This window comes from Microsporum canis, genomic scaffold, assembly GCF_000151145.1.
Source record: "Microsporum canis CBS 113480 supercont1.8 genomic scaffold, whole genome shotgun sequence".
Lineage (NCBI taxonomy): Eukaryota > Fungi > Ascomycota > Eurotiomycetes > Onygenales > Arthrodermataceae > Microsporum > Microsporum canis.
Window position 1 is genome coordinate 1,193,384 of NW_003299162.1, and position 27,516 is coordinate 1,220,899.

The following is a 27,516-nucleotide window of genomic DNA, read 5'->3' on the forward strand; positions in this document are numbered from 1 at the left end:
CCTCTCACTCCCAAGAAACCTCGAGCAAAGACGAAGAGATATGTGCTCTCAAGAAAATCTACGTCACAAGCAGTCCTTCCAGGATCTTGAACGAGCTCCAAATTCTGTATGACTTGCGTGGAGACCCGTCGGTGTGTCATATCAAAGCAGCGTTCCGGCTCGATGATCAGGTCATTGCTGTGCTGCCGTACTTCCCACACACAGATTTTCGGCTGATGTTTCGTACCTTCCTTGTCGAGGATATGCGGCACTACTTCAAGTCCCTACTGGGTGGCCTTGCTTTTGTGCACAGTCGGGAAGTTATTCACAGGGACATCAAGCCTACGTATGTACCCAACCCTCCCCCCCAAGCCCCCGCCAGCTTCTCCCTCCATAAACCAGCCCTGACAGTCTCTTATTAGGAACTTTTTGTACAACCCAAAGCTTCGTCGGGGTGTTCTAGTAGATTTTGGCCTCGCGGAGGTGAGTACTTGGATATAACAGTCATCCCAGTAGTCCAGTGTAATGCTGAAAGAATGAGTATAGTACGAAAGTGACGGTATAGGCTGCTTATGCAAAGATCCCCGGATGTCTTATACCCCCAAGATCGAGAAAATTATGGAAGCCGCCCAGGGCGGGCCGTCACAGGCCCCAGCTGGATATCCAAGGAACGACTCTAGGCCCTCCCGACGGGCCAATCGCGCAGGGACTCGTGGGTTCCGTGCCCCAGAGGTGCTGTTCAAATGTCCCTGCCAAAGCACCAAGATTGATGTCTGGTCAGTTGGAGTGATTCTCCTCACATTCATGGCCAGGCGATTTCCATTTTTTCATTCATTGGATGATGCGGATGCCCTCATTGAGATAGCATGCATCTTTGGATACCGCAGAATGCAACGGGCTGCGGCAGAACACGGTCTGGTGTTCGACACGAACATCCCGTCTATTGGAGAAAAGGGCTATACTCTGGCGAGAATAATACTATGGTCAAGCTGTCTCGATGAACTGACTGGCAGAGAGAAGCAAGCTATACGGCTTTTGAACCATCTTCTTGACCTGAGCCCAAAAACTAGATATACCGCGGCGCAGGCGCTACAACACAGTTTCTTTCAGAACCCACAGGGCGATGACCTTCCCTGGGGAGCAGACGATCCAGCACAGATGGCGCCCGCCGACGAAGCTAACGACGAGACTGCATGTGACGCAGGGGACGACGTGAAACTGATCTAGTTTTTTAGTTGTTGAACTGCTCTCGATTTGCTCATGTTTTCTTTTGATATTCATTAGGGAGCTTCCTCGCCAAGCGATGACGTCACGGGGTGCTCCAGCTGCCAGCTTTCCTTGCAGCCCAATTATTATATTATTAACTATCTCAACCCACAGATCAGATTTCTCGACCTCATCTTTCACCATCGGGCACCCCAGGATATCGGTATTGCACAATACGGCAGCACTGGCAACACACCTGCTACGCTTGAATATTTATACAGTTCACGACTAACACCCTCGAAGCCCCACGCGGCAGTTAGCTTACCGGGTGGAGCAAAAAGGAGCTATATCTAGAGCTTTGCATGCTATCTTTAAAACGGCGCTCTTTCTTACCCAAAGTGCAGTGCTCGATAAATAGCCGTATCTGGGTCTTCTGTATTGTAGTCATTGCAACTGCTGCTATCGTGGACTACGTCCCACTCCCACACCAGCCACTTCGGTCGCTCGCGTTATCTACTTTGGAAGGCTACCACAGGACTTTGCTCTTTCTCACCGGCTATTTCTTCCATAAGCAGCCTGTAAAAATGGCGTGGCAATGTTCAGGGAGGTCCAACTTCCAGCTGATCGAGAACCTTTTTACTTGTGAGCTCATTAAGAGCGAGAGGGTCAAGAATGCGATGTTGAAGGTATGTCAAATGTGTACCAGGCTTTTTACTTACTAGTACTTTTCATATTCTGGTTCTAGATGTATGTCTAACCTCCTGGGTACAGGTTGATCGTGCTAATTATGCACCTTGCAACCCCTATACCGATGCTCCTCAGTCGATCGGATTCGCAGCCACCATTTCTGCCCCACATATGCATGGTCACGCTTGTGAATATCTGCTCCCATTCATCCACCCAGGTGCTCGGGTTCTTGACATTGGCTGCGGCTCGGGATACCTTAGCCATGTTTTCGCCGAGTTGATTACCGATGCTCCCGCAGCAGACGGCTGTGTCGTTGGTATTGACCATATCCAGGGCCTAGTTGATATGTCACTTAGGAACTTGGCCAAGTCAGAAAGTGGCCGCCAGTTGCTAGAATCCGGAAAGATCAAGATCGTCAAAGGTGATGGGCGCAAGGGCTGGGCAGAAGGCGCACCATATGACGCTATTCATGTTGGTGCTGCTGCAGCGTCGATGCATGCTGAATTGATAGATCAGCTTCGTGCTCCAGGCCGAATGTTCATTCCGGTCGAATCCGATACTGATACCCATGCGATAGGTACTAAGGCACAGCATGTGTGGATTGTGGACAAGAAAGAAGACGGTTCTGTTAACAAAAAACAAGTGTTTGGCGTCAGTTATGTCCCTCTAACTGATGCACCTAAAGAATAGCCGATATCGATTCTCATCAAAGTTGAATGCCGTAAGGTTAGGGCCTGTCGCTGTCATCTACGCTGCGACACTTATCAACACGTCATGACTCGGTTTCCTGGGCTCCTAACTAGTTTTATGATTCATAACTATATGTGAGAGGAACATCTTTCAATGGTAAGGAGCAGTTTATATCAATGGACCAACTGTATTACATTGACTCCCATAAGCACCTTGCATCTGCTTAGCTGCTGAGACAGCTACTAATTGGGTAATCAGAGACCTGTATCCAACATAACTCTACAATTGAACAAATATCGAATACTCTAAATATACAAGAAAGACGGCCTCAGGAGGCAGACAGGTAAGGGATATGCACAGCATCTGAGTAACGAGCAAGGTTTACCAAATAAAGAATTGGTGGGGGAAGAAAAGTTTGGAAGCAACAGGCATTATAATTGATCTATAGGGTAAAAATAGTTAGAAGGGGAAACCGCCTTGGAAATCGAAGCCCCCTTGTGCGAATTTGAAGTGAGGGCTTCCACCCTGCTGGAAGAAGAATGGAGAACCTCCCCCTCCGGGTCCAAAGGGGTTGAAATGCGGTTGGCCGCCCTGAGGATCATTAGGGTCATCACCATGGTCAAATCTGTTCCTTAGTTCGGCGTCAGAGAGGACCTCGTAGGCTTCGTTAATGCTTGCCATCTTCTTCTCGGCCTCTTCCTTGGGGATACCCTGGCTGTGGACTTTGTCAGGGTGATATTGCTTCGTGAGCTTACGATAAGCTCGTTTAATCGTGGCCTCGTCTGCCTCGCGATCAACGCCTAAGACTTTGTAATAATCCTTTTGTTTTGATCGTTTTAGAAGGGTCTGGGCCTTTTGCTGAAGGGTATGGATATCCTGCGAGTGAGAGTGGTGTTCACTGGCAGTGTTAAGTGTTTGAATAGCTGCTTCGTATTGCTCGGCATCGATATGCTCCTCAGCCTTCGATAGGAGGCCGTGAAGCGAAGAGGGATTGAATTCAAGACATTGACTACAGTATGGTCGCGCTTTTCGTTTGGAATTCATCTAGTCGACAGTTAGTACGCTTAAAGATGTTATGAGATGTGGGGGTTCACAAACAGCCCTGTATGCCTCACACGTTTTCTCAACCAAGGATTCATAGAGACTGTTGGGCGCTTTGGGGTGAATATATCCGTCTTCTTGGGCTGACTTGACATCCTGTTGGATATCCTCTAGCAACCCGGCTTCGTCTTTGGTCCCTACCAACAACTCAACAGCCTTGTGGAACTTGCGAGTTTCCAAATATTTGTTGAGATTTTTGATCTGCTTCGAATTTCTCTTCTCCCCCCTGAACAAACGGCTGCAAACCTTGGAATCGGGATCAGAGTGAAGACATTTTCGAATCTGGTCCATTCCACGCTCCGTGTCTGCTTGTGAGTAGAAGAGCATTGCCGAAATCTGGAGGTGAGGCTGAACGACGTTTGGAGATAGTTGGGTGAGACGTGTGAGATCGTTAATAGCTTCTTGAATGTCTCCTCTCTCAAGATAACACTTTGCTCGTAGCCGTCGAAGCTCAGCAGAACCCATCGCCTTCATAATTGCAACACTCGACTGAGAGACACAGGTGGCCCAGTCTTGTTTCTTATCCGCCTCCTCCGCATGAGCAACTGCAGCCTGAGCTTCGTGCAGCTGAGCTAACTCGGCCTCCCCTGGTTTCCCCGTAGCCTCAAGATCCTCCTTAGCCCCCGTCCAGTTTCCAGAACGCATGCGTAGCTTTCCACGCTGCAGAAGTGCGCCCTCGAAGCCTGGCTTGAGCTTGAGAACCTGGTTGAAATCTTCTGCAGCACGAGAGTGTCTTCCAAGGGAGAGGTAGGCTGCTCCTCGCTGGAAGATAGTCAAGTAGTTGGACGGATCCTTTGTAATGGCGGCGTCGAAGTAGAGGAGCGCATCCTTAGGGGAGCCGTTGGCAAGATGCGTTTTTGCGGAGGAGAGCAGAGAGGAGACTGGGGTGTCAGGCGGTATATCAGAAGCCTGAAGACCGTTTGCGGACGATATAACGGCCAGGAGGAAAGCCACCGTCTGGAATCGAAGAATCATGACGAATCCAGCGCAGCCGACACAGATAAGAGCAAGATATATCACCAGTTGATTCAGCAAAGAATACCAGAGAAAGACGAGCACATCTAACAGCGCAACACCACACCAAAGGAACGAACGAAAAGGCTGAAGAAGCTGAAAAAGTTGAAGCTTTCGTGGCAACTTTTCTATACAACCTCAAGTTCGTCCCAAAAGGGTAAGAAAAGGTGGCTTCATCGGGATTTCGGATTTTTATTAATCCGATTAAAATTGCCAGATGCGCTAGTCCATTTCTGGATTAAGGGAATATATATTTATCCGATAGTCATGTGATATCGAATTTGCGCTCCAAGAGAAGAAAAGAGGAAATGGAAATAGGAAAGATAGAAGAAAGACGAAGAGTTGGAGTTTTATATTGAAAGAATCAATTGCACGAGAGTAATGCTTGGAAGCTCGACGTGGACATGCTTGCGGTGTCTATCACGATCTCTCCGGCTTGCACAGCCCAAAAGAACTTGGGCACTGTCGAGACAGTATAGCACCACAGGTATGTGATACCTTCACCATGTTGCAGTTATTTATTCCATTTAACTGTGATTTGATGCTAACACGTCTTTTAGGAACTACCAGCGATGTCGACTTATCCCCCGTATTGCTGAACAGGGCGAGAACTCTTGCTGCGGAACATGCTACCCTCTCTACAAAACAGGCAGAGTCTTTCGAACGAGCGGCTGCAAGGCGGTTAGGGGAGCTTGCTCCTGTTGCGAACGCTTTGAAAGACTGGGATAGGGCTAATGAGGTATGGCTTGGTTTTCTTCAGCTGCAATGTGTAAAGTATATGGCTTACGTTCTAACGAGATCCTGGGCCTATATAGTCTATCACGGAGCTTCAAGGCCTCATAAACGAGCCATCTACCGATGCAGAACTCAAGTCTCTTGCACAGGATGATATTACATCCACTATTGCGACATTGTCATCTCTATCGGCAACGTTAAAACGAGCATTGATCCCTCGCCATCCATTCGCAGACATGCCCTGTCTTATTGAAATTCGCCCGGGCGCAGGAGGGGACGAGGCAGGGCTTTTCGCTGCAGAGATGCTTCGTATGTATATGGCGTTCTGTTCCAGTCGTGGCCTGAGAACTGCCATTATTAAAAAGGAGACAGAGGACGGAGTGGGCGCAGGCGCAGAGGAACGGCTCTCCGAGGCGGTAATGGAAATCGAAACGCCCGGGAGCTATAACATTCTCCGGACCGAGGCTGGTGTACATCGTGTTCAGCGGGTACCAGCAACAGAGGCAAAGGGACGTACACACACAAGTGCTGTGAGCGTCATGATACTGCCCAGTTTCCCCGACAACAACCAAGGAGACAGCCCCCTAAATTTCGACGACCCGAATTCGGACTATTATGTCAACCCACAAGACGTGCAGTCTGAGAAATTCCGGGCCAGTGGTGCTGGCGGCCAGCATGTCAACAAAACAGAGTCTGCAGTGCGTCTAACACATATTCCCACCGGAACGGTTATCTCCATGCAAGATTCCCGGTCTCAGCATGAGAATCGCCGGAAAGCCTGGCTGCTGCTCAGAGCCAAGCTAGCCCAGGCAAGACGAGAAGCCCGGGAACAAGAGATGATGGAGCTACGCCGCGGCGCCATGGGAGGCGTTAACAAAACAGGCAGAGGAGATAAAATACGCACTTACAACTTCACCCAGAGCCGATGTACAGATCACCGAAGCGGCATGACTGTTCACAATATCGGAAAGGTGATGGATGGCGGCGAGAATCTTGAAAAGATAATGGAGAGTGTTCAGAACTGGCTTGTAGACCAGGAGGTCGAAGCCCTATGTCTTGAGCAGCAAGCCGCTCCTACTGAAAGCAAGACTCCTCAGAAGGCTGCAGCTTAGAGAGTATAAGGAGACCTGATGAAAGTCTATGTACAATATTGTATATTACCCAACACGATATTTTGATGTCCAAGATAGCCGTTACACACATTTGATCACCAGTTAGCCTTTGAAGCAGGTATAACTTTAGAATTTCTGGGTTCGAGGTCGTGTCAACGACCATCCTGCCATAGGTATGGAATAGATGGCGCTGTTCAATATAGTAGCTAGGGTGCCCATTGAATAATGAGGCTATAAAGCATGGCCTACTTCCGTTTTTCAAAAGTCACAGCATTGAGTAAATGGCTATAGTCTATCGCGGTCTTTCCAATTATACATAGAACACAAACGAGCGAAAACTCCGGGTTGTTAACAGAATAACCAATTTGACGTTGGGACTTTATTGTTCCTCAAGTACAACAAGGCTTAGATGTACTTTCTGTCAGGATCAAGTCTATCAAGACCCTCCATAGTTTTCTCGTACCTTTTATTCCCAATTAGCTTCTAAGCGAACAACAGCCATAAGGTGATGCGAACATATTGATGGATGCACTTACATTGTGAAAACAATGCCACCACTGAGGACCAGTCTAGCAAGTCGTGGTACTGCTCCAGACCAAAAGGTGAGGATTCCTTCATTTTTCAATATCTTTGCTACACAATCAAGGCTGTGCTTGTAGCTATTCCTTGCTTCCAGTGATTGCATCCTACATAGTATTAGTCTAGGCTAGCCCAACTACTGGTGCTCGAAAGAATGAAACGGTCCCACCTTGTCTTCACGGTATCCAGGGGTTGAGTAACGTATCTACACATGTTTTGTTAGCCGCATGCCCTTGAAATCATTGGGTAGGCACGAAATACAGTGATGTACATACACTGTAATAAGACCGGCCATTCCGCCAATGGCAAAGGTGCTTAACGTCCCGAGCTTCTCGCCAGGCGCTATATAGCCCTGGGCAAACTGCCGTAGGGTGGTGTAGCTCCCAAATCTCGTCGCGGAATTAGCTGCTTGTCGTGCAGTTGTAGGTATAAATCCCTGGAAGAAACCACGAACGCCTCGCTCGCGGAATATTACGGCGCTTCCGTGCAAAAAGCCACGCATCCGTGGTTTAGCAGATTTTCTATCATCTATGCTGTTGGTAGCCGGGTGTATTAGCGTGCCTGTCGTCGAATCTCCTAGACGTGGCTTAACACGTACAGTTGGGTCTTGATGCTCTCAAACGGAGTGACTGCCAGGAGGGACTCGGTAAACCCAGCTCCAAACCCAGCTATCACAGTTTTTGGGCCCGAAATCTTTCCGTTCTCGTCTTGTAGTAGGGACTTGAAAGCATCGAACGCGACGAATCCTGTCAGACGGATGGGGGTGAGTCGTGAAACTCCGTCACGGCAAAGAAAAAGAGCTTGAACATACGGACTCCGGCTTTTATTGAGTTACCAATAATCAACGTCGTGCATCCCGCATACCATGCCGGGCCAAATGGAGGCCACGGTAGTTTCTTAGCATCTGGTAGTCTGCGGTTGAGCTGGGTTCTGGTTTTCGCGACTGCAACGATGAGAGTCCCGTTTGGTCAGCTAGGGGAGGAGGAGGCCGGTGACAACTGGGGGAAGCATACATTCCGCAGGGTAAGTAATAGCTATAGGGAGTGTCAGCGGCGTTTTTGAAGCCCAGCTCTGGGGTGGTTATTGTAATTGTAGAGGCTCACAGATCTCAACAGCCCCAGCGCTCGAACCGGCGATGATGGACCTCAGGCTGCTCGGCTGCGTAACTTGAAGTCAGATCGGTATCCTGGACTATGAGAAGCAGAGGGAGGATCAAACCTTTGGCTTCTGGTCGTTCTCTTTAGTAGCCATCGCGTTCAATTGAATATCGCCGTCTTGGTGGGATATTTTCCTCCAGCTTTCTTCCTCGCGGTCCAACCTTTTTTTACGCGACCAAATTTAGTGCTTTCCTCTAGGTTACATATCAAAGTACAGCATCGGGATGAGAATACTGGTCAATGCTAACAATTATAACCTACAATAGCTATACCTACGACTTGCATAGAAGAAAACCAATATATACAGCCTTAACTACTCTTTGCCGTGGCTGACACCATACGTAAATTTTGGTTAAAGAGACAGCTCAGAGGAAACTGAAAATGGCATTGGCTAGGTGTGAATAATCTAGGGTACAAAGTGCGATGAGTGCAATGAATAGGACACTCATTCTCTGGTGAAGTTGACAAACCCTGGAAGAAGACTCCTAGTAAGTATCCCCTGATTTTTTTTTTTTTTTTTGGTAATTTTTTTCTTTTTTATTTCGGTATCTTCTTGATTTGATTTGTCCTTTCGCAGGCCTTTTATATCAATCCTTTTTGGTATCTGGGGAGATATCAAGGGTGGCTCTGAATATAGGCTGGATAGTAGCGAAAGACGAGATGGACGATGATAAGGCGGAGAGCATTTGGAATCCGGAACTTGTGATACAAGATCTCTGTAAGAGTAATCTTTAGGTCAAGTGTTGATGCCAGTTACTCGAAAAGTATTGTCAAGGTAAACCGACAGTCAATATCAAGCGTCTGGATCGAAAGGTTTTGTAGTGGGTTCGAGAGTGGTTAATTAAGGAGGCGTAAACAGCATTGGAAGTAATATAACCGCCCGTAACTAGGGCTCAAGTGGCGGCGGGGCCTTGCCGTTATTGTATCGAATCCGGGGTGGCTTCAAGAAAGGGAATATATGATACAATGCCTGCAACATCAACATGGGTTGAAGACGCCGCGGGGTGCATAATAAATCAGAGAGTGTTGGGATTCTTTTTTTGAATACTGATGGTGGAGTGTCAGGTTAAACGTAGCACCACGGGAGATGGGGGAGGGGGGTATATCGAGGTGAGTGGGAAAATTGGCGTTAAGGGATCGTGATGGGTGTTGGAACAAAAGAAAACGGGAAACAACAAATCGAGAAAATGGTGCACAAAGATGCCTTCATTTACGATGCAGGCGGCCCTGAGTTAGGGGTGCTGTTCTGCGCATTTCCGGCAGCTCGTTGATTTTCCATGTTGTTTGAACGTTGGCCTGACCCACGACCACCGCGATACGAGCCACGGCCGTAATGGCCGCGATTGGAGCTGTATTGTCCGTGGCCATTGGACGGGTTATTGGCTGGCCGTCGGGGCTGGTTCTCTAGGGTAGCGGGTTTGCGTGGCTCGGGGTTGGAGATGGGCCGAGGAATGGTGTTTGGTGTATCGTAAACATATAATTTCTTGTCAATGGACTGAGGGATGGGCTGGATCTCAGTGCCTAGTTCCTGTTCGATTTTGTACAGATTGTATCGGTCTTCCCAATTGATCAGATTTATTGCCAGTCCAAGGTGCCCAAAACGGCCGGAACGACCAATTCTATGCAAGTAAGTTTCGGCATTCTTGGGGAAGTCAAAGTTGATTACCACGTTAACGGCTTGAATATCAATACCACGAGTCAACAGATCCGAGCAGACAAGATTTCTGCAGACACCATTCCTGAAATCATGGAACACCCGATTTCGGTTGTGCTGCAGCATGCGAGCATGGGAATAAAAGCATGAGTATCCAAGTTCAGTTATTTTCTTGGCAAGTAGTTCAACACGGTTTGTCGAATTGCAGAAGATGATGGACTGATTGATTTGGAGTTTCGAGAACAGGGTATTGAGACAGTGCACTTTTTGTCTCTCTTCTACGAATGCATAATATTGCGTTATGCCCCGAAGGGTGAGCTCGTCCATAAGGTTGATTTCATAGGGATTTCGCATATGTTGTCCTTTTATGGTATATTAGTTGACGGTTACAACTAAAAGAATGGCTAGGGTTAAAAATACCTTGAAAGTCTTTACGATGATTGGGAAAGTGGCACTAAAGAGCATAACTTGCGATCTTTTGGGTGGAAGGTCAGGAGCTGCTCGATGACTGGAGTAAATTCGGGTGAGAGAAGTTTGTCCGCTTCATCCATAACAAAGTGTGCATTCTGACAGATCAGCAACGCCTGCTCGGGAGATCAAGAATCTGCTGGTGTCACATGATGGTACTGTGTCGTGACGAATGATGTCGTCTGTAAGCCTGTTCCTCCGTTGTGACCATGACATGATACCGAGATGCTTTCCGAGCGTTTTGCAGACCTGGGATGTCTGCAGCGCTAGCTCTCGAGTGGGCACTAGTATAAGAGCCTGAGTTTTGGCTATTTTGGGGTTGGTACGCTCTAAGGTGGGAATAACGAATGCGGCCGTCTTTCCGGTTCCGTTTTTCGCTCTGGCAAGAATATCACGACCTGTGAGAGCAACGGGGATAGTTTCTTCTTGGATAGGTGATGGCTTTTCAAATCCGGCTTCAAAGATTCCCATCATTAGGTCTCTCTTAATATAGAAGTCCTCAAATTCCAATCCTTTAGTGGCCGTAACATCCTAATTGCAAACCAGGTTAGAATATCAGCCAACATTAAGGAGCCCAACGGTATCTTACTTCAGTCTGTACCCTTGTATCTTTGGCAGGGATTTTCAATTTTTCTTTCCATTTGTTATCCTGGCTACTGTCGCTGTAATCGATGTAAGCAAATGTTATGTGACCAAATGAGGACATGGTCCAACAAACCTTAGCTTTGTGTTGTTCAACTGGGTAGCAAGAGAATCGGTCATGGTGGGCGAGCTAGAAAAAAGCGGGAGGAGGTTTAGAATAGCGTGGAGGAGAAGAGAGTCGTCGAATCACGTCCAGATTAAGTGTGTGTATGTGTGTGTGTCTCTACGTCTTCGGGCAATGTTGACGTAACTGGGGAGGGAGCGGTTCACGGGTAGTTTTGTTCGAGCCGCAAGCTGCTTGGTGGGGAGGGTAAGCAATGTACGGGGGAACGTAACAGCGTGTATGGCAAATGGATAATGGGCTCGTACGGATGCCTTTAGCGATATAGTCTTGCTGGCGAAATTGGGGTTTGATTCTCGTGTGGCCTTCGAAGTTGCGCGGCTCGTATTGTTTGCGGAGAGGGGGTGCGTTTTAGAGGTCCTCTTTTATCCCTTGTTCTTTCAAGATAGGCGAGTCTGAGAAGGTCAGATGGTTTCTAGGGTTCGAAATACTGTAGTTCGAGGGGAGAGACAGTGATATCAGGTTGTTTTATGTGTGCGTGCGAGTTGTTCGTTGTTCGTTGTAGTTTTTTGGTACGTCAAAAGAAAGCGAGAAAGCTTTTTTTTTTCCTTTTTAGAAGAAGGCTTGGCCCGTGCGCCAAGAGAGGATTCTACGAGTGAATATAAAAATATAGAAATAGAAAAGAGAGCACGTAAGGGTGAATTATAGGAGCGTAGGATAGGAGCGTAGGATAAGAGCGTAGGAGTATTGGGGAATATGTACAGGCTAGTATATATTATATACAGAATAGAAGGAGGCCGGCTCACTGGGCAAAAGAGAGAGTACGCTGGCCCCGTTCTGGTTCGGCAAGCCTAGAAGCAGAGTAAGCATAAAGACCGGGTGTTATATAGGCAAATATGGGAGGTGAACTTACTCCTTCACACGCACATCGGGGGCGGCAGTGATTTCTGATCTGGAGCCAGGAGTGATGAGAATATACTGACGTCCAACAGAGCATCTAGCAGCGTACATCTATAGAGAAACACCGGGGTAAGCATGGCATGAGGTGATGGATAGAGAAAGAGAGGCAGCAGAATCACTGCTGGAGCCTTACCAAGATGTCAATGGCCATCTTTCGGTTAACAGAGTCCATGTAAACGTCACTGAACGGTGTTAGTACTGGATAGTACGAAAGTAGGATAGTATGTAGCTTACAATTCGTCCAGACAGCGGATGGGTGAACCCATGGCTTCCCATAGGGCCAGCAAGAGACATATCTGTGAGAAGGACTTCTCCCCTCCTGAAAGGGTCCTCGCTCCTCGGCTGATGCCATCCTTGGTGCTGTCCGGTTCGACCTAGGAGGAAGTAAGTATCGGGACCTATACAACATATTTAACAGCGAGCATATACCTGAATATCTAGCAGTTTCTTCCTATGGTTTGCCAGAAGCCTTCCTCGGAACCCTCGCTCACTAAGAAGATAGATGAACTGTATCTTCGCTCGGGAGGTGATATGCGCTCGGAACTTTTGCCATCTTTCTTGACGATGTACCAGCGAGTGTTTGAGCATCTACAAGGCGGGTAAGCAACTGGATAATAACGTAATGCGGGCTGGTAAACCCCCCAAGATTCTTACCTGTGCGAGTGTCTTGAAACCTGCGGTTTCGTTCCGAGACCGCTCGTACTTTGCATCCGCTTCTGCCGCTGCAGCTGCAATTTCCTCTCTCGACGCACCCATCCTTAACAACGCAGTTAATAAAAGCCGGGAATATATATGAAGGATGGACGTGACTCACTGCGAATCATATCTTCTAAGATCTCTGTCTAGCCTGTCCAGTTTCTCGGCAAGACTGGCTTCAGTTTCCCCTGCATCGATTGAGACTCTAGGCGCGACCATACTTGCCTTTTGGATAAAATCTGCGATTCGAGCTTCTGTTTCTTCCTGTCTCCGCTCAATTTGAACAACCTGCGCTTTAATATTGTTCGTCTTTGCAATGGCCTCGTTTTTGTTAACAAGTGCCGCATGCCTCTTATTTACCTTACGCGCTAGGTCTGCTTCTGCCTGACGGGTATTGTTAGAGATACCGGAGATTTCGGCATCTTTTGCAGCTAGCTCTTTTTTTATTTCTTTCACCTTGGCGGTTGCCGCGTCCTTTGCGTTGACACAATCTTCAAAGGAGCGTTCATGCAATTTCATCTCCTCTTCTGTCTCCTTCATGGCCAAATTTAGAGCTTCCAGTCGCCCATCCTCGATACTGTCTCTATCAATTGCGTCTTTGAGATCATCAGCTTTATCCTCCGCCCTCTGACTTTCAACAAACAACTCATGTTCTTGGTTTTGATGGATAGAGAACAACTGTTTTTGCCGCTGGAGATGCTGGATGGCAGCACGATGCTCCTGTCCAAGCTGACCAAGGTTTCGTTTGAGGCTGTCGACAACCTCCTGCTGTAACCTAGAGATGAATCAGAAACCAAACTTGTCATATATGACTGACGGGATGATGCTCTACCTTATTTGAATTTCAGTATCCGTTTTCATTCGTGGTCTTCCGGTAAACGCAGGAATAGGGGATTGGCTTGGATCCCCCATTCGCCCAAATGCGAGGTGTATACCGCGTCTCTTATCCCTAGAATCTATGCAATAGCACCGCTTAACATTCCTGGGCCTTGCACCGTCAAACATGATCTTTGATGCCTCTTCAACATCTTCGATCAGTAGCATCTGCTCGATACCATGGTTTATCACTAGCTGGCGGCGAACCATATCATTATCAATCTAAATCGGACAGGCGACCTATGTTAATTGAACACACAGCTTGCACAGGAGTAAAGTAAAGTCTAACCTCTAGCACCCTTAACGCGGTATCAAATTGAGGATCAGGCTCGTGGCCTGAAGTGTCTATCCTTCCTTGTGAGTTCCCAATAAATATTGGACAGACACTATCGATCATGTGTTAGAGAGATTTTTTTTTTTTTCAGTGGGTTGTACGGAGTCTCGTTCAACCTACCAATCGACCCGCCGCATTATGCCAGACAGCACATTCATATCACGTTTTGATGTAACGACAAAGCTTGACAATGTTGCACCAAACGCATTTTCCAAAATGGAGGACCATTTTGGTTTCAAGAGCCGTACATGTTGTCCCAGTGGCCCGACTGGCGGTTGAGAAAATCCACGTTCGGCAGCAATTGCTTGCAGAAGCAAGGGCATCTTCTCAGGAAACCCATCTTGTTGACCCCTATCTCTTGTCATCAAAGTTCGCAACTGATTTTCCGCATCATTGATCTCAGCTTTCTTCTCCCGTATCGGCTTTGATTTCTCGTTAACAGCCTCCTCTGCTTCGGAGATGGCTTTTTGTAGTTGGTCGGCATTCTGCCGGTGATTATTATATTTATCTTTGGCAGCAGACGCCGCAGACCTTCTTTCTTCAAGCTCATTGAGTCTTGCTGCGGTGGCGCCGCCATTCAAGGTCTCCAGTCTCGCGTGCTCTTCCGCAATCTTCCTCTGGGTATCCGCAATTATCCTCTTGTTGTCCATTAAATGCTCTCTGATCATAGCTTGTTGAGCCTTTTGTTTTACTTTTATTTTAGCAATCATACGTATATTTCATGCAAGGGATAGGCGACATACCTGGAGTCCCGTCCGCTCTTTGACTGCCTCGTCATACCGCTGTTTGATTTCTGCCTTACTCTCCTCCACAGCTGCCTGAGCATCTTTAGCCTCCTGGAGAGCCACCGATGCTTCATTGAATTCTCGATCGGCTTCCTGAAATGCCTCATCACGACCTTCGGCTTCAGATTGCAGCTGTTCAATGCGAGCTTTAGTTTCTGCAACCTCGGTGATAAGAGAATCACGAAGCTGTAACAGATTAGTTTACAAGCACACGCACAGAAGAGAGGATAGCAGAAAAGAAAGGGACCATGACTAACTCGTTCTTGTTCCTCGACTTGTATCCAAGCTGTCTGCCCTCGCAGATGTCGAATCCGTTCTCGTAGACTTTCATGTCTGTCGGACTGCGCAAGCCGCGCCCTTGCATTGTTCTTGTTGGTCTCTAGCACCTTCAACTGATCCATATGATCTTTGAGCTTTTCTTCAAGCTGATCGATAGATTGCTCCATCATGTGGTAGTCGACGTCGAGCTGTTCCAGCTGTACACCTTTCATGAAGAACTTGTACTTTTCAGCCGGGCTCGAAGTGCTCAGGAACTGCCGGGCCATGTCCTGCGAGAGGACATTCATCGGGTTGTCCATCTGCAGCGCAAAGTAGTCTGTGATGGAGTCAAGGTCGGCTCTCCTCGTAGAGACGATAGCCCCAGATTTGCTCTTCAGCCGAAAGCCGCTCGAACCAGAGCGAGAGAAGTGACGTTCGACGATGACTGAGTCGCCGTAAATGTCTGGGAGATAGGCGCCATCTCCTTGATTCTTTATACGAACGATGATGGTTGCAGACCTATCCAGCCTCAGTAAATGGCATAATAATAAATCTCATACATGTGAACACTAACTCCTTGCCTTCCTTGACGAAACTCTTCAGGCTCTGGCCGCGGTTCGTAGCAGAGGCTTTCCCCCCAAGACAGAGTGTGAGCGCGGTCAGGATGGCACTCTTCCCGCTGCCGTTTTTGCCCACGATGAAGTTGATGAGCGGCCCAAGTTCGACTGAGAAGTGCTCATGGCACATGAAATTGTAGCAGTCAACACGCTCTATGATCCCGTGTTCGGCTGCGACGTTCTCCTGTCTCCTGGAGTTCTTCTCGTGGATGGCCTGGGTCGAGCGAAGGCCGATCTCTGCCTCCTCCTCGTCCTCCTCTTCTTCTTCTCCTCCATCACTGCTGCTGGACGTTGCCTCTGATGACGAATCGGCAGAGCCCGGGGCACCATCGCCTATGTCTTCGAGCACATTGGATATACGTGGTCGTTTACTCTGTCCAGGGCAAATTGTTAGCAAAAGATCCTGTATCTATAGGAGAGGGACGACTCTGACTGTGCTGGCCTCGCCCTGGCCGCCGGAGCCAGGCTCAACGGTGCTCTGGCCTCGTTTCCTGGCCGTCATCGATGCGGGAACCGCAGCCTTGAGTCTCAAATGCTGCTTTTCTAGTGATTCAACGATGTTTGTCGAGGTTCGTTTTTCAATTTAATTGACGACTTTTGCGCGACGCGTTTTTATGTTTTCGTATTTTCTGTTACTTTAAAGACAACAAACACAACGAAGTAGATTTAGATACGGTGAGAAGAAGAAGAAGAAGAAGAAGAAGAAGAAGTGGACATGAGGTAAGAGGAAGTCTGTCAATTCTATTGTTTGGCATCTTATTAACTAGACGTCTAGAATAATCCCTATGACTGGGGAGAGACTGTAGCAAAGGCCGCGAGATAGTTATTTCCGGTAGATGGAAAGGTGAACTTGACCTCCTGCTGGCCGCCGAGATAGCTGTGGACGTCTGCCATCGTCACCCATAGATACTGCTCATGTTCGTTTGGATTCAGGTTGATTCGATGCTCCCAGTCTGGGGCGAAGAGATCGTTCCCCGGCACGTCGTTTGCCTCGTGGACCTCGACCCAGAAGGAGAACTTGATGGCCCTGATCCTTTGCTCGTCCTTGACCGTGTCCCACTCGTCGATGGCAACGAGCTCTCGTATGCGAGAGACATGCAGGCCGGTCTCTTCGTAGACTTCTCGCACCACACTGTCAAACACCGTTGCGTCCGTGTCGTCGCAGGAACCACCTGGGCCTTCCCATAGACCGCCTAGGGAGTCAGACATGGCTCTCTGAAGCAGCATGGCGCGTGGAAACTCCTTGGTCTCGTCACCGCCAGTCATAGTCGCGGTTTTCCCCGAGGAAAATATGAATGCGCCGATGATAAAAGCATTATGGCCAGGTTTCAAAGCAAAGAAGTCACGAATAGGTATGTCGAAGTGAGCAAGGTGACTGTCAACTTTAAACGTTCTCTTGGGGTTGTTCTCCATGGTAGTAATAAAACGTAGGACATATAGGAATGATATTCATACATGTATATATATATATATATACACACACAAACTAGGCAGCAGGATTAATTGTCACCGCCATTGATAAAAACCTACTATGTATATACTAAGTGGGCTGGTTGCCTCGTATTTGATATTTATGATCCTGGTCTTTTGACAGCTTGAAGCTGACGAACTTCTATCTACATCTATGTTAACCGAGTATAACATGTTGACGGGGGGCGTTCTTCTGGGCCAACGGGCAGGACAAGTACATATATATATATATTGCACAAAGTATTATATTCAATATGTAGGGGAGAACAGGCTGTGAAGTATAAGATAGTTGTGTAACACCGCTCCCAAAATATTAGGGGTATCTTGGATTGAAAGCATTAGAGTAATATTAAATAAACAGCTGTAGAAGTGTATAGGTCAAGCAAAGAAGGGGTTGAAGTATTGACATAGGAGAAATAAGGCCGTTGTTATGTACCAGGTCCGGAGAACAAGAAAAGAAAAGGAAAAGGGAACTAATCCCACTGGCCTAGGTAGGCAGGCTGCCATTCCTGGCCGGGATAGGAGGTGCTAGACATCACTATTTCTTCACTGGAGTCATCGTTCGCTGGAAGCTCGACGGGTTCCATTGAAGCTACATGGACAAGGCGGGTTTGTGTGGGGTGATGGGCGCCGTTCGACGGCTCGCCAGATGGACCGACAATAGAATGGCTGGCTAGGGTTGGACGTGTTTCGAAATATGAGTACGAGCCATTCAGAGATCCTTTTGGTGGTGATGTTGTCAGCGATACGCCAGCTACGCCACAGCTGACTCGGCGTAGGCCCGGAGAAGTACATGCCGGATGATGCGCTGTACCGGGCGCCGGAGGCTCCTGTTCATCCTGGGGCAGCGTGATGGTCCATGGTGTCTCTTGGTCACCTACACGCGGCGTGTGCGGAACGGACGAATGGAATGTCCCTAGCCTCTGTGCAGGGTCGTGTGTATCAGAGAAAAGTGAAGAGCTGTCGGTGTTATCTGGGGGTCTGGAGAGAGGGCTGCGAGAACGAAAGTGTAGGTCTTTGATATGTGGCGAGTGTGCTGGGGACTTGGACGTCTGCTCGGAGCTAGTGGGAGAATTGATGCTATGAGGTAGGGGTGGTGGCGTCGAATTGAAGTTATTATTTGAGACAAAGCTCGCTCCTGATGGTATAGTCGCACTGGAAGGGCCAGAGGAGGCGCCTGGAATTCCATCTCTGAGACTAGATGAGGGTTCCTTCGATGGTGAAGGCTGTCTGCTTATCTGGGGCGTGTCCGAAGGCTCAGGAAGGCGTGGGAGAAAAGAATTGATGGACGTATAAAATCTACCCGACCGGCTGCCTGTAGTCTGACCAGAGAAGTCTTCTGGTGAGGATGGGTTGGAGTTCCACCGACTCCCGTTTGCGCTTGGGGAAGGAGACTGTGTCCTGCTGGGCGAAATCGCCCCATCAGGCGAGAAGGCCCTATCAGGGGACAGTATCCTATCAGGGGAGAAAGGCGTATCCACTGGGGGAGGAGATGGCCCATCGTATACTCCTGTATTCAAATAATGCGTTGAGCTATTCACCGTGTTATGATTTGAAAGAGCACTTGGTGTGTTCCTCTGCATGACAACTCGGCTTCCCACCGAATGGTACTGTCTGGTATTATATGACGCGGCCGGCGCTGTCTCTCCTGGATCTGCTGAATCCGAACTTGCATGGCGGTGGCTTTTGTTCTTTCCATGGAGAAGATCAAATTTCAGCGTCTTGAACATCTTGCCACCCTTCTTCAATACAGGAGATGAAGGTCGCTCGGCCTGTTCCCCCTTGTTACGGACCATATTGACCTTCGACATGATCCCCGTGAGCCCAAGGCTGGCACGTCGCTTTTTCTGCTCCTCCAGAGGTGGCTGGTAGACACCAGGATCGGGGCATCCCGCACCCGCTTGGGAATAGTAGTAGTTGGTAGCATTCCCGTTAGCTTGCTGGCCAGCTGGCTGCTCATGCGCCGCACTCGAGACCCGGAAAGATAAACCGGAGCCATTTGTGTCTGTGTGTTTATGAACAACAGGTAATGGAGACACACTGCGCTGGTCGGTTTGAGTCCAGGTGCGCGAGTGGGCTGGGTGGGTTGGGTGACTAGGCTGTTGGCTTGGTTCATTTATAGTAGGAGACGAATTGCTCATCCTAGGAGGAGGGAAGCTGTATTGCGTAGCGTGCCCATTGGTGGCTTGATAAATGGAGGGATCTTGGTGTCCTGCGGGTAAGGGACTTCCGGTAAGTTGGCTGGTCTCTGGTTCTAGTTCAAATGAGAACCGGCGGGAAAGTATCATCTGAGTCTGTGAAGCATCGGCCAGCCGCACTTGGTCTCGACCACCATTATTTATGACATTCCCTACTTCAATCTGCTTGGAATTATCGAGCGTGTCTGCAGATGAGATGATAGACGGCTCTCGGGTTGGTTTCATATCAACTTCAGATACCGTAAACGAATGACGACCCCTTTCGATATCCTTTTCGTCTGCGAGGGCTGAAACAGCAATTGATCCCTTACCAACAGATACAGTCTCAATATCCACTGTAGACGTCGGAAGGTGTATCTCTGGTATAGCCGGACTTTGTGTTAGCTCGTCAGCCACAGGTGTCATCTGGCCATTAGAGATATCACCTTGCCCCGGAGACTCGGAGACAGAAGGATTGGCATGCTCCTCTGTAATCAGAGCCAAACCGCGGCCACTGTACCGTTTTGAGTCCCGTGGCTTTTTTTCATCGTTGTTAGAATTAGACATGATATGGGCCATCTCGCCCATGAAGGAGACAGAAAATGGCTGGCTATCGAATTTTAGAGACTTCACACGGGGTATAGTCTCCGGAATTGTCAATGAAGGTTGTTGCTGCTGTTGCTGTTGCTGTTGCTGATATTGATGTTGTGGTTGTGGTTGTGGTTGTTGCTGATGTTGATATTGATAGTGCTGGTGCTGGTGCTGATTTCGTTGATATTGACTACCAATACTAGGCCGGGGACTTTCAAACTCCGTTTGCACAATATTATGTGGCAAAGGAGGAGAAGTAGGAGGAAGAATTTGACCCTACAAAATAGCCGTATATTAGACTCGCTATGTGGCCTCATAAGATATGAACGATACAAAAAAAGAGGTGAATCAAATCCCCTTTGCGAGAAGCCCAAAGTCATCAATCGGTTCGTTCTTAACCAATGACCAATTTGATATGACCAGCCAAATAAAACCGAGGAAGACATATAAGAAAGTAGAGAAAGGGGAATATAGAACGGCCAACAGGGTTATGGAGATATGCCAGATAGTCATTTGAAAAAAAGGAGCCATTTCAGAATAGAGAAAAAGAGACTAGGTATCTACCTTGTCGGCACTTCCGCTATATCGGAATTTGCTCCTGCCTTTGGCGAAGAGGCCCTTTGCTGCGTCGCCAGCCTTACCGCCCAAGACACCTGCAGAGTGAAGGAGGTCTTTTCCCTTTGCCTGGACATGCTGGGTATTCATCATTCCGCTTAGGGGGACGCCCGAACTCTGGCGAACGTGGCCATGAGTAGGGCCAGACCCGTCATGGTGCCTAGTTGGTAAGGATATATTACCGAGAGACGACAACTTGGGAAACTTTGCCTGGGATGGAACAGGCCTATGAGCGGCGTTGGAGTCTGCCGGGGCTACGCCATTTCGTTGGATAGTCTCTGCATTATCGGGGTGGCCGGTATCCACTACATGCTTGATCCATCGATCCAGGCCTGTGTCTGTGTCTGCATAGACGTTCCTGGCGTTATTGAAGGCCGCTATCCGCTGGGTAGGCTGAGGGATGCTTGTTATTTCACGGAACTCCGGGGCTTTTTGGTTTGAGACAGGCGAGTTACTCCTATCAGCGTCCGGTGGTGGAACGGATGGCTGACCTTGGAATGCAACAGAGTGAGGAGGGCTTTGGCTCTTCGCTAAGTCTGTTTCCCTCTGCGTCTCCGCCACGGCAGTGTTCTGTGGGGGTTCTGCAGAGGGGGGCTGGGGAAACTGTGCACTAAGGCTGGAGGGCTCATTTTCAGTGCCTGTAGGTTGTTTATTTATGACCAACGCCCCTGGAGTTAGGGTAGCTGAAACAGGCGATAGCGGAGACAGAGCTTGGTCTCTGTCGCTCTCCTCAGAGTCAGCTTCCCAGGAGAACTTCTTTTTCAGTTGTCTTTCAGGCTGTTGTTGCTCATAGGAGCTGGGCTGGGGATTATAATGAGGGATGGTAATGGTGGTACGAGGAGGCTCCATGCCCAGAGGAGATGGGTTGTCCTGTAACTGTGTGGAGGGATATTGCTTTGCCTCCGGGGAAGTAACAGCGGGAGCAAGGTCAGCTTTCTCGTTCTGCTGGAAGCCGTCGTGCTCTCTGGGTAGGGCTGCATCTGTTGGGTCTGCCATAGTGCTAGGAACAGTGCTCGGGTCTATCGAGCTTCGTTTGCTCATGCTAAGGGGTGAGACGTCCAGCGCTGCGGCGTGTCCCTCTGAATCATCTTCCGAGATGGTGCTACGTTCTCGGAGGGACGGCGCGTGAGGCTCAGTGTCGCCCAGGCCTGTTGCATCTACGGTATCTGGGCTGTCAAGTGCTGTTGATTTGCGGTGATCAGAAGGGGTGTGATCACCCTGGCCATGTTCAGTAGGCGTGACTGTCGTTTGGTCTGTTGGCTCTGGAGAGGAAAGGGAGAGAGTTGGAGTGGCATTATGAGCTGAAGTAGAGGACGGCTCATTATCTCCTACGTGTTCCTCTCTGATAGTAGGAACCCGATCTGTGAGGGGCTCTCGAGGCTGTACATCTGCAGTTGTTGTCCCCAACTCATCACCACTCCCCATGAACCCATCGAACCCAGAGAGCCGCCGCAACTCGGGTAGCTGGCCTATGGGAGGTTCTGGGTGAGCATTTGGCATCTGTGTCGATGCAGCACTGCTCTCGGGGCCGGCCGGAGGGCGCGATGCTTCTGGCAGTTGAGCAGTCTTCTGAGCGGCAATAATCGAACCAGACGGCGCGCCGGCTGCCTCTGCAGGGCTCCCTGACTGGTCTTTCTCTCGTTCTTCTGCCAGCCGTTTGTATATATCAGCGGGTCTGAGGATGTTAGGCGACTGAGCATCCGCAGCAGTCGTCGTACTGGGCTGATCTTCTTCCTCGTCGTCCTCGCTGTCACCCCAATCATCGCCGGCATAGGAGTATTTCTTTGCATTCACCCACCGCTTGGTCTTCTGGCGGTTGACATTAGTCTTCAGGTCGAGAGTTTGCGCCGTCGACCAAGGAGATTCCGGGTTCTGGCCCCCAGAGGGCGATCTAAAGGAAAGAAACCGAATTTGTCAGCCATGAAACTGTTTATCCAGAAGTACTGAACGACTTACCCATCACCAGGAACGTAGGTCGGCTGGTAGCCAGACATGTTGGGTGTATATTATATGCGAGATGCTATAGTTCTAGATAGGAGCCTCCCCTGGCTGCTATACGATGCGACCGACACCTGGCGCAGTAGACACCAGTTCACCAGTAGGGCCAACCACTCGATCTCATCCCCAGCAGCGAGGGAGAAGCAGTGTACGAAAAGAAGATGTTTTGTAGAGATGAAGATGAAGACGAAGAAGCGAACTTCAGGGGAAATTTCGAAGGATAAACTAGATAGTCACGTGAGGCGATGACGACGGAAGATGACAAGAAGAATACAAGACGAAGACAGGAAGACAGGAAGACGCAGACGCAGACGAAGAGACGAAGAAGAAGGTATAGAGGAAGAGAAGATAGAGACACGGCAGAGGGAAGACATCCAACAAGACATCCAACAAGAAAGAAACCCAGGCATACCCATGTCAGCGTCCAGCGAGCATCCAACATCTCAGCCATCAACATATACATAGACCACGGAGTCACTCGAGAGAAGATACAGAGAGATAGAGAGAGATACAAAGACGAGATACGTTGATCAAGTCAGAATGATGGCAACTCCGGCGCCCATCCAGGACCGCACCGCCGAGTTCCGCTCGATCCTGAGCCAGGCGCAGAAGAGACTCGCCTCATCCAAGGCCAGTGGCCGCCAGAGCCTACAGGCCAACTCGACGACCAGGACGACCTCTGCAGACGTGCCAGCCCCGAGCAGCCGGCCGGCGCGCTCTGAGTTTGCCAGACGGGCTGCAGAGATCGGGCGTGGGATCGCATCGACGACGGGGAAACTCCAGCGGCTGGCACAGCGTATGTCCCCCTATTACACTGCAGTATTTAGCAGAAGATAACTAAACCATGATAATAGTGGCCAAGAGAAAATCGCTATTCGACGACAGACCTGTTGAGATATCAGAACTGACCTATGTGATCAAGCAAGATCTCTCCTCACTAAACTCCCAGATCGCCTCCCTCCAGTCCCTCACACTCTCACAGCACCCCAAGTCGACACGGAGCAAGGCAGACCAGGAAGGAGAGCACAATGACAACGTATGTTACCTCTCTAACTTACATTGTCCTTTTTTTTTCTCTGACACTTTGACTTTCTAATTACGTCCTGTAACGGCTATCTAACACTTGGGCTCCTTGTTTCTAACGCATTTCTTGCTCCAGGTGGTCGTACTGCTGCAGGGGAGGCTGGCGGATGTGGGAGCCAACTTCAAGGACGTGCTGGAGGTGCGGACGAAGAATATCCAGGCCTCTCGATCGAGAACGGAGAACTTCGTCTCCACCGTTTCATCAAGATCGCACGCGCTCGACCCCCAGCGCTCCGACTCCCCGCTCTACAACCAGGCTCGCAGCAGGAGTCCGCAGCCAGGCTACCGCCCAGGCTCAGCGGACCTGCTCACCCTGGATCCGTCCTCGTCGGGGACGCCCGCCGGAGGAGGAGGCGGCGGCATGCACTCTGACCAGCAACTACTGATGATGGAGGAGGCCCAGCCGGCCAACACCTACATCCACGCGCGCGGCGAGGCCATCGAGGCCATCGAGCGTACCATCAATGAACTTGGCGGCATCTTCGGCCAGCTGGCCACCATGGTCAGCGAGCAGTCCGAGATGATCCAGCGCATCGACGCCAACACCGAAGACGTCGTCGACAACGTCCAGGGCGCCCAGCGTGAGCTCATGAAGTACTGGTCGCGTGTCTCTGGCAACCGCTGGCTCATTGCCAAAATGTTTGGCGTCCTCATGGTCAGTCTTCATAATATCAAAAGGCATAATCCATGTTATATATCGTATACTAACGCCAACTCTCGACAGATATTCTTCCTTCTTTGGGTCCTTATCTCCGGGTAGCAGAGCTGGCGCATGATCCCTTCATGTATATTAATCATCAACGCCGTCCTTCCTGTCTTTTTTCTTCTCTTCTTCCCCCTTTTTCTCTCTCTTCGTCTCATCTTATGTCTTAGTAAGCTAGCCTGTTTCAACCTTTGTCCTGGATATAGCGAGGTCCCCATACTCAATCTCTGTTTAGTCATCACGCACTCCACTGTAGCCCCGTTAAAAAGTGCTCCTCCAACGTCTCATCATCTTTTTGCTTCATTTTCTGCTTGCTTGCTTCGTCGACTTTTCTGATTCTGCGTCTGCAACAAGTTAATTAATATATTTTGGCACAGCTCCAGGGCTTCTTCGAGCCATCCTCCACTTCGTTTCCCATGTCTCGCTAAAGGGCTTTGCCGACCGGGTTCAAGGGGGGTCCCTGGACCAGCTACTCTCCCCTATTTTCATTCTCTCGTTTCTCACGGCCGTCTTCTTCCCCTTCTTCTTCTCTCTATGATCCGTTGATATCGATGCCCCAGTCGGCTTAAGTCGTCCTAGATAGCCTTGGGAGTTTTCTTTTCGTTCATTTCAGCCTTGACGGCCCTGGCAGGTCTCCTCTTTTTCCAACTATCCACGATATACACGAATAACCATACGACTCCCACACGTATAAATAAAACAAACGGCTTTTCATCGACACCTGACACTGCGATGCTTTCATCTTCTGGCCTGCGAACATGTTGCTGAAACCAGCGACGCCGCTGTCTGTTCTATTGTTCGCCGCCTTTGCGCTGCTGCTGCTCTCCGTCCTCTCTACCCCGGTGATCAAGGGCATCCCGCTGGCCACATACAACGATATCACCTTTGGCGTCTTTGGCTGGTGTCGTAAGGATAGATGCAGCGGCTTCACCATCGGATACAAGGACGGTATGTTCACGGTGCCCTTTTACCCCAATTTGAAGCAGTAAAACTAACGAGAACATGCAAGATGCGAGAGATGGCGCTTTCGGAGACCCCAGTACTGACGGTGACTTCAATCTCCCGGCGTCGATTCGCCATACGCTGTCGTCTCTCTTGATTGTCCACCCTATCGCCGCGTTCCTTACGCTTGTCTGTTTTGGCCTGGCTGCCGCTGCCCACCTCCATGCTCCCTCTCACTCGCCGCGGTACCTGCTCGGCCTGCTCATCCTGCTCCTCCCCACGCTGCTGGTCTCGCTGCTGGCCTTCCTTGTCGACATTCTCCTCTTCGTCCCCCATCTCAAATGGGGCGGCTGGGTCGTTCTCGCCGCCACCGTCATCCTCACCGTCTGCGGCATCCTCACTTGCGCCATGCGCCGGACCCTGGTGAGCCGCAAGGCCAGGAAGCGTCGCATCGCCGAGAACGCTGAGATGAGCGGCGAGAACTTTTACAATCGCCAGAACGCCGTCAAGCTGGACCCGCCTGCAACAACCTTGCATGTAGAGGCCAAGGAGGTCATCTTCACCCCCATTCCTACTACAGAGACTGTGTCCTCATTCGCCCGGTACGAGTCCGACCGTCGACCTCGAGACGACGACAGCAGACGGATGCGCTCCCGCGCTGCGCCAACTAGCAATGAACAGTTCTGGGCGCCCAGCGAGTATGATGAAGGGCCCCAGGCTCCCGCAAACCAGGATGGCCCCTACGACCATTTCCCCCCGCCTCGGAGGGGGCCTTCGAGAAGCCCCATGCGTGGTAATAATATCCCTGGATACGCTGGCCGGGGTAGAAGCAACCCTTCAAACAGGAGAGGTGGCAGAGGCGGGAGAGGGCCTCCTTACCGCGACCCTCCTCCTCCCAGCTACCACACCGAAAGGAGTCCTTCGCGGAGACGAGATTATCCCGGTCCTTGTGAGCGCGGCCCTTACCCAAACAGACCCCGATCTGGCCGTGGTAGGCGTGGCGGACCGGGACCGGGCCCTCCGCGCCGTCCGCGCAGAGACGACGATGCCATGTATGGAGGTGTTCCCCAGGCCGCTGGCGGTATGGGCCAGGATATTGAAATGGAACGCTCGCCAGGGAATGCTTATAATTCGACCATGACACAGCCGGGGATCTCCAATCTTCCGTATGTATAAAGGGGAAAACCAAACCACCTTTTTCGACCGATCAAGCGTACAACGTCCCTCTTTTTTTTTTTTGCTGACTTTTCGCTCTATCAGCGCATTCATACCGACAAGAAATGACTGGACCAAAAATGATCAACCAGTCTTACCTATTGACGCTCGCGACTCACCGAGTCCACCCGGCGATACAAACACACAGCCTAGAGACATGACCCGATCTCCTCCTCGGGACGCTCACCCTACAAACACATACTACGAAGACGTAGCAACACACTTTATCAGCACATCAAACCCTGATCCAGCCTTCATTCCATCTGCCCTAACCCCCGGCGGCACTGCTCCCGAGCCAACAGAGCCGAACACTTCTGTTGATGCCGCCAATGGCCCGCGCTCGCCTGTCAGTGACATCAGCCACTTCACTTCTGTCTCTCAGCGTGGTATCAACCCCAAGTGGCATCCGCCCGAGTGGGACAATCCACGAGAAAAGGTCCAGAAGCAACGGGAAGCACTGCTAGTCAGTAACCCTGATTTTCAGCTTGGCGACCCTGTGGGCCGTTCCAACTCTGCAAGACGTGGCGGCAGGATGCCCCAGGTTCCTGCCATGCCTCCGATGCCTCCGATGCCTGCTATCCCTTCAATATACACTCGCAGCTAAACAGCTGGCCTGGGTCTCTGTTCTATTCTGTTTATCCACGTTGCCCATATGATTTGCATTCCTGGGGCTCTACAGCGGTTATCACCAACATCGCCTAGCCCTCTTCCATTCTTTTTTAACTTACCCTTCGTCTGTATATTCTTGTGTAAGTATTTTTGATCCTCTGTGGCTGTTTTTCTTCTCTCTCTCATTGTCTTGTAAATGATGGGCTTCTTTTGATAAGTGCTCGGTGTTTGGTGTTTTGCTTTTAGGTGATAAGGATGTTTGTTTACGGCCATTGGAGGGTATAACAGGTATAAACAGCCTTGTTAATACAGCATTTTCTGTCCCTATATCCATTCATATGCACACTTGTGTAGGTCTCGGCTGTTCTGCTTTGTTACTTTGAATGGACTCTACATAGAAACACAACAAATTGCGTCGACGCAAAGCAAAGCAGAAATTTTCTCTCTTTTAGCTCCCACAGTAAAATTTGATATTTTGAAAACTTCTAAGTACAAATAATTT

The 27,516-nt window shown here is 49.7% G+C and overlaps 12 protein-coding genes across 12 annotated transcripts in view; 5 read left to right on the top strand and 7 right to left on the bottom strand.

The window, feature by feature from the left end:
* The window catches only part of MCYG_08390 (serine/threonine protein kinase Hsk1), a gene marked incomplete at both ends in the record, with an annotated part of 1,653 nt that extends 447 nt beyond the window's left edge, over nucleotides 1-1,206 (top strand). Inside the window, 3 exons of the mRNA XM_002843261.1 lie at nucleotides 16-325; nucleotides 402-462; nucleotides 526-1,206. Of these exons, the coding sequence (XP_002843307.1) occupies nucleotides 16-325; nucleotides 402-462; nucleotides 526-1,206 (1,052 nt within the window). The remainder of the gene's footprint in view (nucleotides 1-15; nucleotides 326-401; nucleotides 463-525) is intronic.
* Nucleotides 1,207-1,769: 563 nt separating this feature from the next.
* Nucleotides 1,770-2,562, top strand: MCYG_08391 (L-isoaspartate O-methyltransferase; the record flags this gene model as incomplete). Its single annotated transcript, XM_002843262.1, has 2 exons — nucleotides 1,770-1,871; nucleotides 1,957-2,562. The coding sequence occupies 2 exons, from the start codon at nucleotides 1,770-1,772 to the stop codon at nucleotides 2,560-2,562; spliced, it is 708 nt and encodes a 235-aa protein (XP_002843308.1).
* Nucleotides 2,563-3,021: 459 nt separating this feature from the next.
* Nucleotides 3,022-4,638, bottom strand: MCYG_08392 (DnaJ domain-containing protein; the record flags this gene model as incomplete). Its single annotated transcript, XM_002843263.1, has 2 exons — nucleotides 3,022-3,606; nucleotides 3,661-4,638. 2 exons carry the CDS (start codon nucleotides 4,636-4,638, stop codon nucleotides 3,022-3,024), a joined length of 1,563 nt encoding a protein of 520 aa, XP_002843309.1.
* Nucleotides 4,639-5,058: 420 nt separating this feature from the next.
* On the top strand, nucleotides 5,059-6,524 carry MCYG_08393 (peptide chain release factor 1; the record flags this gene model as incomplete). The annotated part of the gene is made up of 3 exons (XM_002843264.1): nucleotides 5,059-5,164; nucleotides 5,238-5,416; nucleotides 5,493-6,524. The coding sequence occupies 3 exons, from the start codon at nucleotides 5,059-5,061 to the stop codon at nucleotides 6,522-6,524; spliced, it is 1,317 nt and encodes a 438-aa protein (XP_002843310.1).
* Nucleotides 6,525-6,929: 405 nt separating this feature from the next.
* Nucleotides 6,930-8,354, bottom strand: MCYG_08394 (tricarboxylate transport protein; the record flags this gene model as incomplete). The annotated part of the gene is made up of 8 exons (XM_002843265.1): nucleotides 6,930-6,987; nucleotides 7,061-7,210; nucleotides 7,273-7,308; nucleotides 7,379-7,624; nucleotides 7,702-7,879; nucleotides 7,915-8,046; nucleotides 8,207-8,261; nucleotides 8,322-8,354. 8 exons carry the CDS (start codon nucleotides 8,352-8,354, stop codon nucleotides 6,930-6,932), a joined length of 888 nt encoding a protein of 295 aa, XP_002843311.1.
* Nucleotides 8,355-9,470: 1,116 nt separating this feature from the next.
* Nucleotides 9,471-11,144, bottom strand: MCYG_08395 (ATP-dependent RNA helicase DHH1; the record flags this gene model as incomplete). Its single annotated transcript, XM_002843266.1, has 4 exons — nucleotides 9,471-10,276; nucleotides 10,604-10,913; nucleotides 10,972-11,044; nucleotides 11,101-11,144. 4 exons carry the CDS (start codon nucleotides 11,142-11,144, stop codon nucleotides 9,471-9,473), a joined length of 1,233 nt encoding a protein of 410 aa, XP_002843312.1.
* A 743-nt stretch (nucleotides 11,145-11,887) lies between these two features.
* On the bottom strand, nucleotides 11,888-16,113 carry MCYG_08396 (conserved hypothetical protein; the record flags this gene model as incomplete). Its single annotated transcript, XM_002843267.1, has 14 exons — nucleotides 11,888-11,936; nucleotides 11,999-12,096; nucleotides 12,179-12,227; nucleotides 12,280-12,419; nucleotides 12,475-12,633; nucleotides 12,700-12,802; nucleotides 12,860-13,516; nucleotides 13,574-13,839; nucleotides 13,877-14,003; nucleotides 14,072-14,631; nucleotides 14,695-14,922; nucleotides 14,994-15,513; nucleotides 15,569-15,984; nucleotides 16,045-16,113. 14 exons carry the CDS (start codon nucleotides 16,111-16,113, stop codon nucleotides 11,888-11,890), a joined length of 3,441 nt encoding a protein of 1,146 aa, XP_002843313.1.
* Nucleotides 16,114-16,394: 281 nt separating this feature from the next.
* Nucleotides 16,395-17,024, bottom strand: MCYG_08397 (NUDIX domain-containing protein; the record flags this gene model as incomplete). The annotated part of the gene is made up of 1 exon (XM_002843268.1): nucleotides 16,395-17,024. One exon carries the CDS (start codon nucleotides 17,022-17,024, stop codon nucleotides 16,395-16,397), a length of 630 nt encoding a protein of 209 aa, XP_002843314.1.
* Nucleotides 17,025-17,554: 530 nt separating this feature from the next.
* On the bottom strand, nucleotides 17,555-19,825 carry MCYG_08398 (conserved hypothetical protein; the record flags this gene model as incomplete). Its single annotated transcript, XM_002843269.1, has 2 exons — nucleotides 17,555-18,518; nucleotides 18,693-19,825. The coding sequence occupies 2 exons, from the start codon at nucleotides 19,823-19,825 to the stop codon at nucleotides 17,555-17,557; spliced, it is 2,097 nt and encodes a 698-aa protein (XP_002843315.1).
* Nucleotides 19,826-20,401: 576 nt separating this feature from the next.
* Nucleotides 20,402-22,458, bottom strand: MCYG_08399 (conserved hypothetical protein; the record flags this gene model as incomplete). The annotated part of the gene is made up of 2 exons (XM_002843270.1): nucleotides 20,402-22,355; nucleotides 22,421-22,458. The coding sequence occupies 2 exons, from the start codon at nucleotides 22,456-22,458 to the stop codon at nucleotides 20,402-20,404; spliced, it is 1,992 nt and encodes a 663-aa protein (XP_002843316.1).
* Nucleotides 22,459-23,002: 544 nt separating this feature from the next.
* On the top strand, nucleotides 23,003-24,305 carry MCYG_08400 (syntaxin 5; the record flags this gene model as incomplete). The annotated part of the gene is made up of 4 exons (XM_002843271.1): nucleotides 23,003-23,258; nucleotides 23,365-23,498; nucleotides 23,622-24,200; nucleotides 24,270-24,305. 4 exons carry the CDS (start codon nucleotides 23,003-23,005, stop codon nucleotides 24,303-24,305), a joined length of 1,005 nt encoding a protein of 334 aa, XP_002843317.1.
* A 701-nt stretch (nucleotides 24,306-25,006) lies between these two features.
* On the top strand, nucleotides 25,007-27,009 carry MCYG_08401 (palI; the record flags this gene model as incomplete). Its single annotated transcript, XM_002843272.1, has 3 exons — nucleotides 25,007-25,196; nucleotides 25,258-26,356; nucleotides 26,451-27,009. 3 exons carry the CDS (start codon nucleotides 25,007-25,009, stop codon nucleotides 27,007-27,009), a joined length of 1,848 nt encoding a protein of 615 aa, XP_002843318.1.
* Nucleotides 27,010-27,516: the final 507 nt, after the last annotated feature.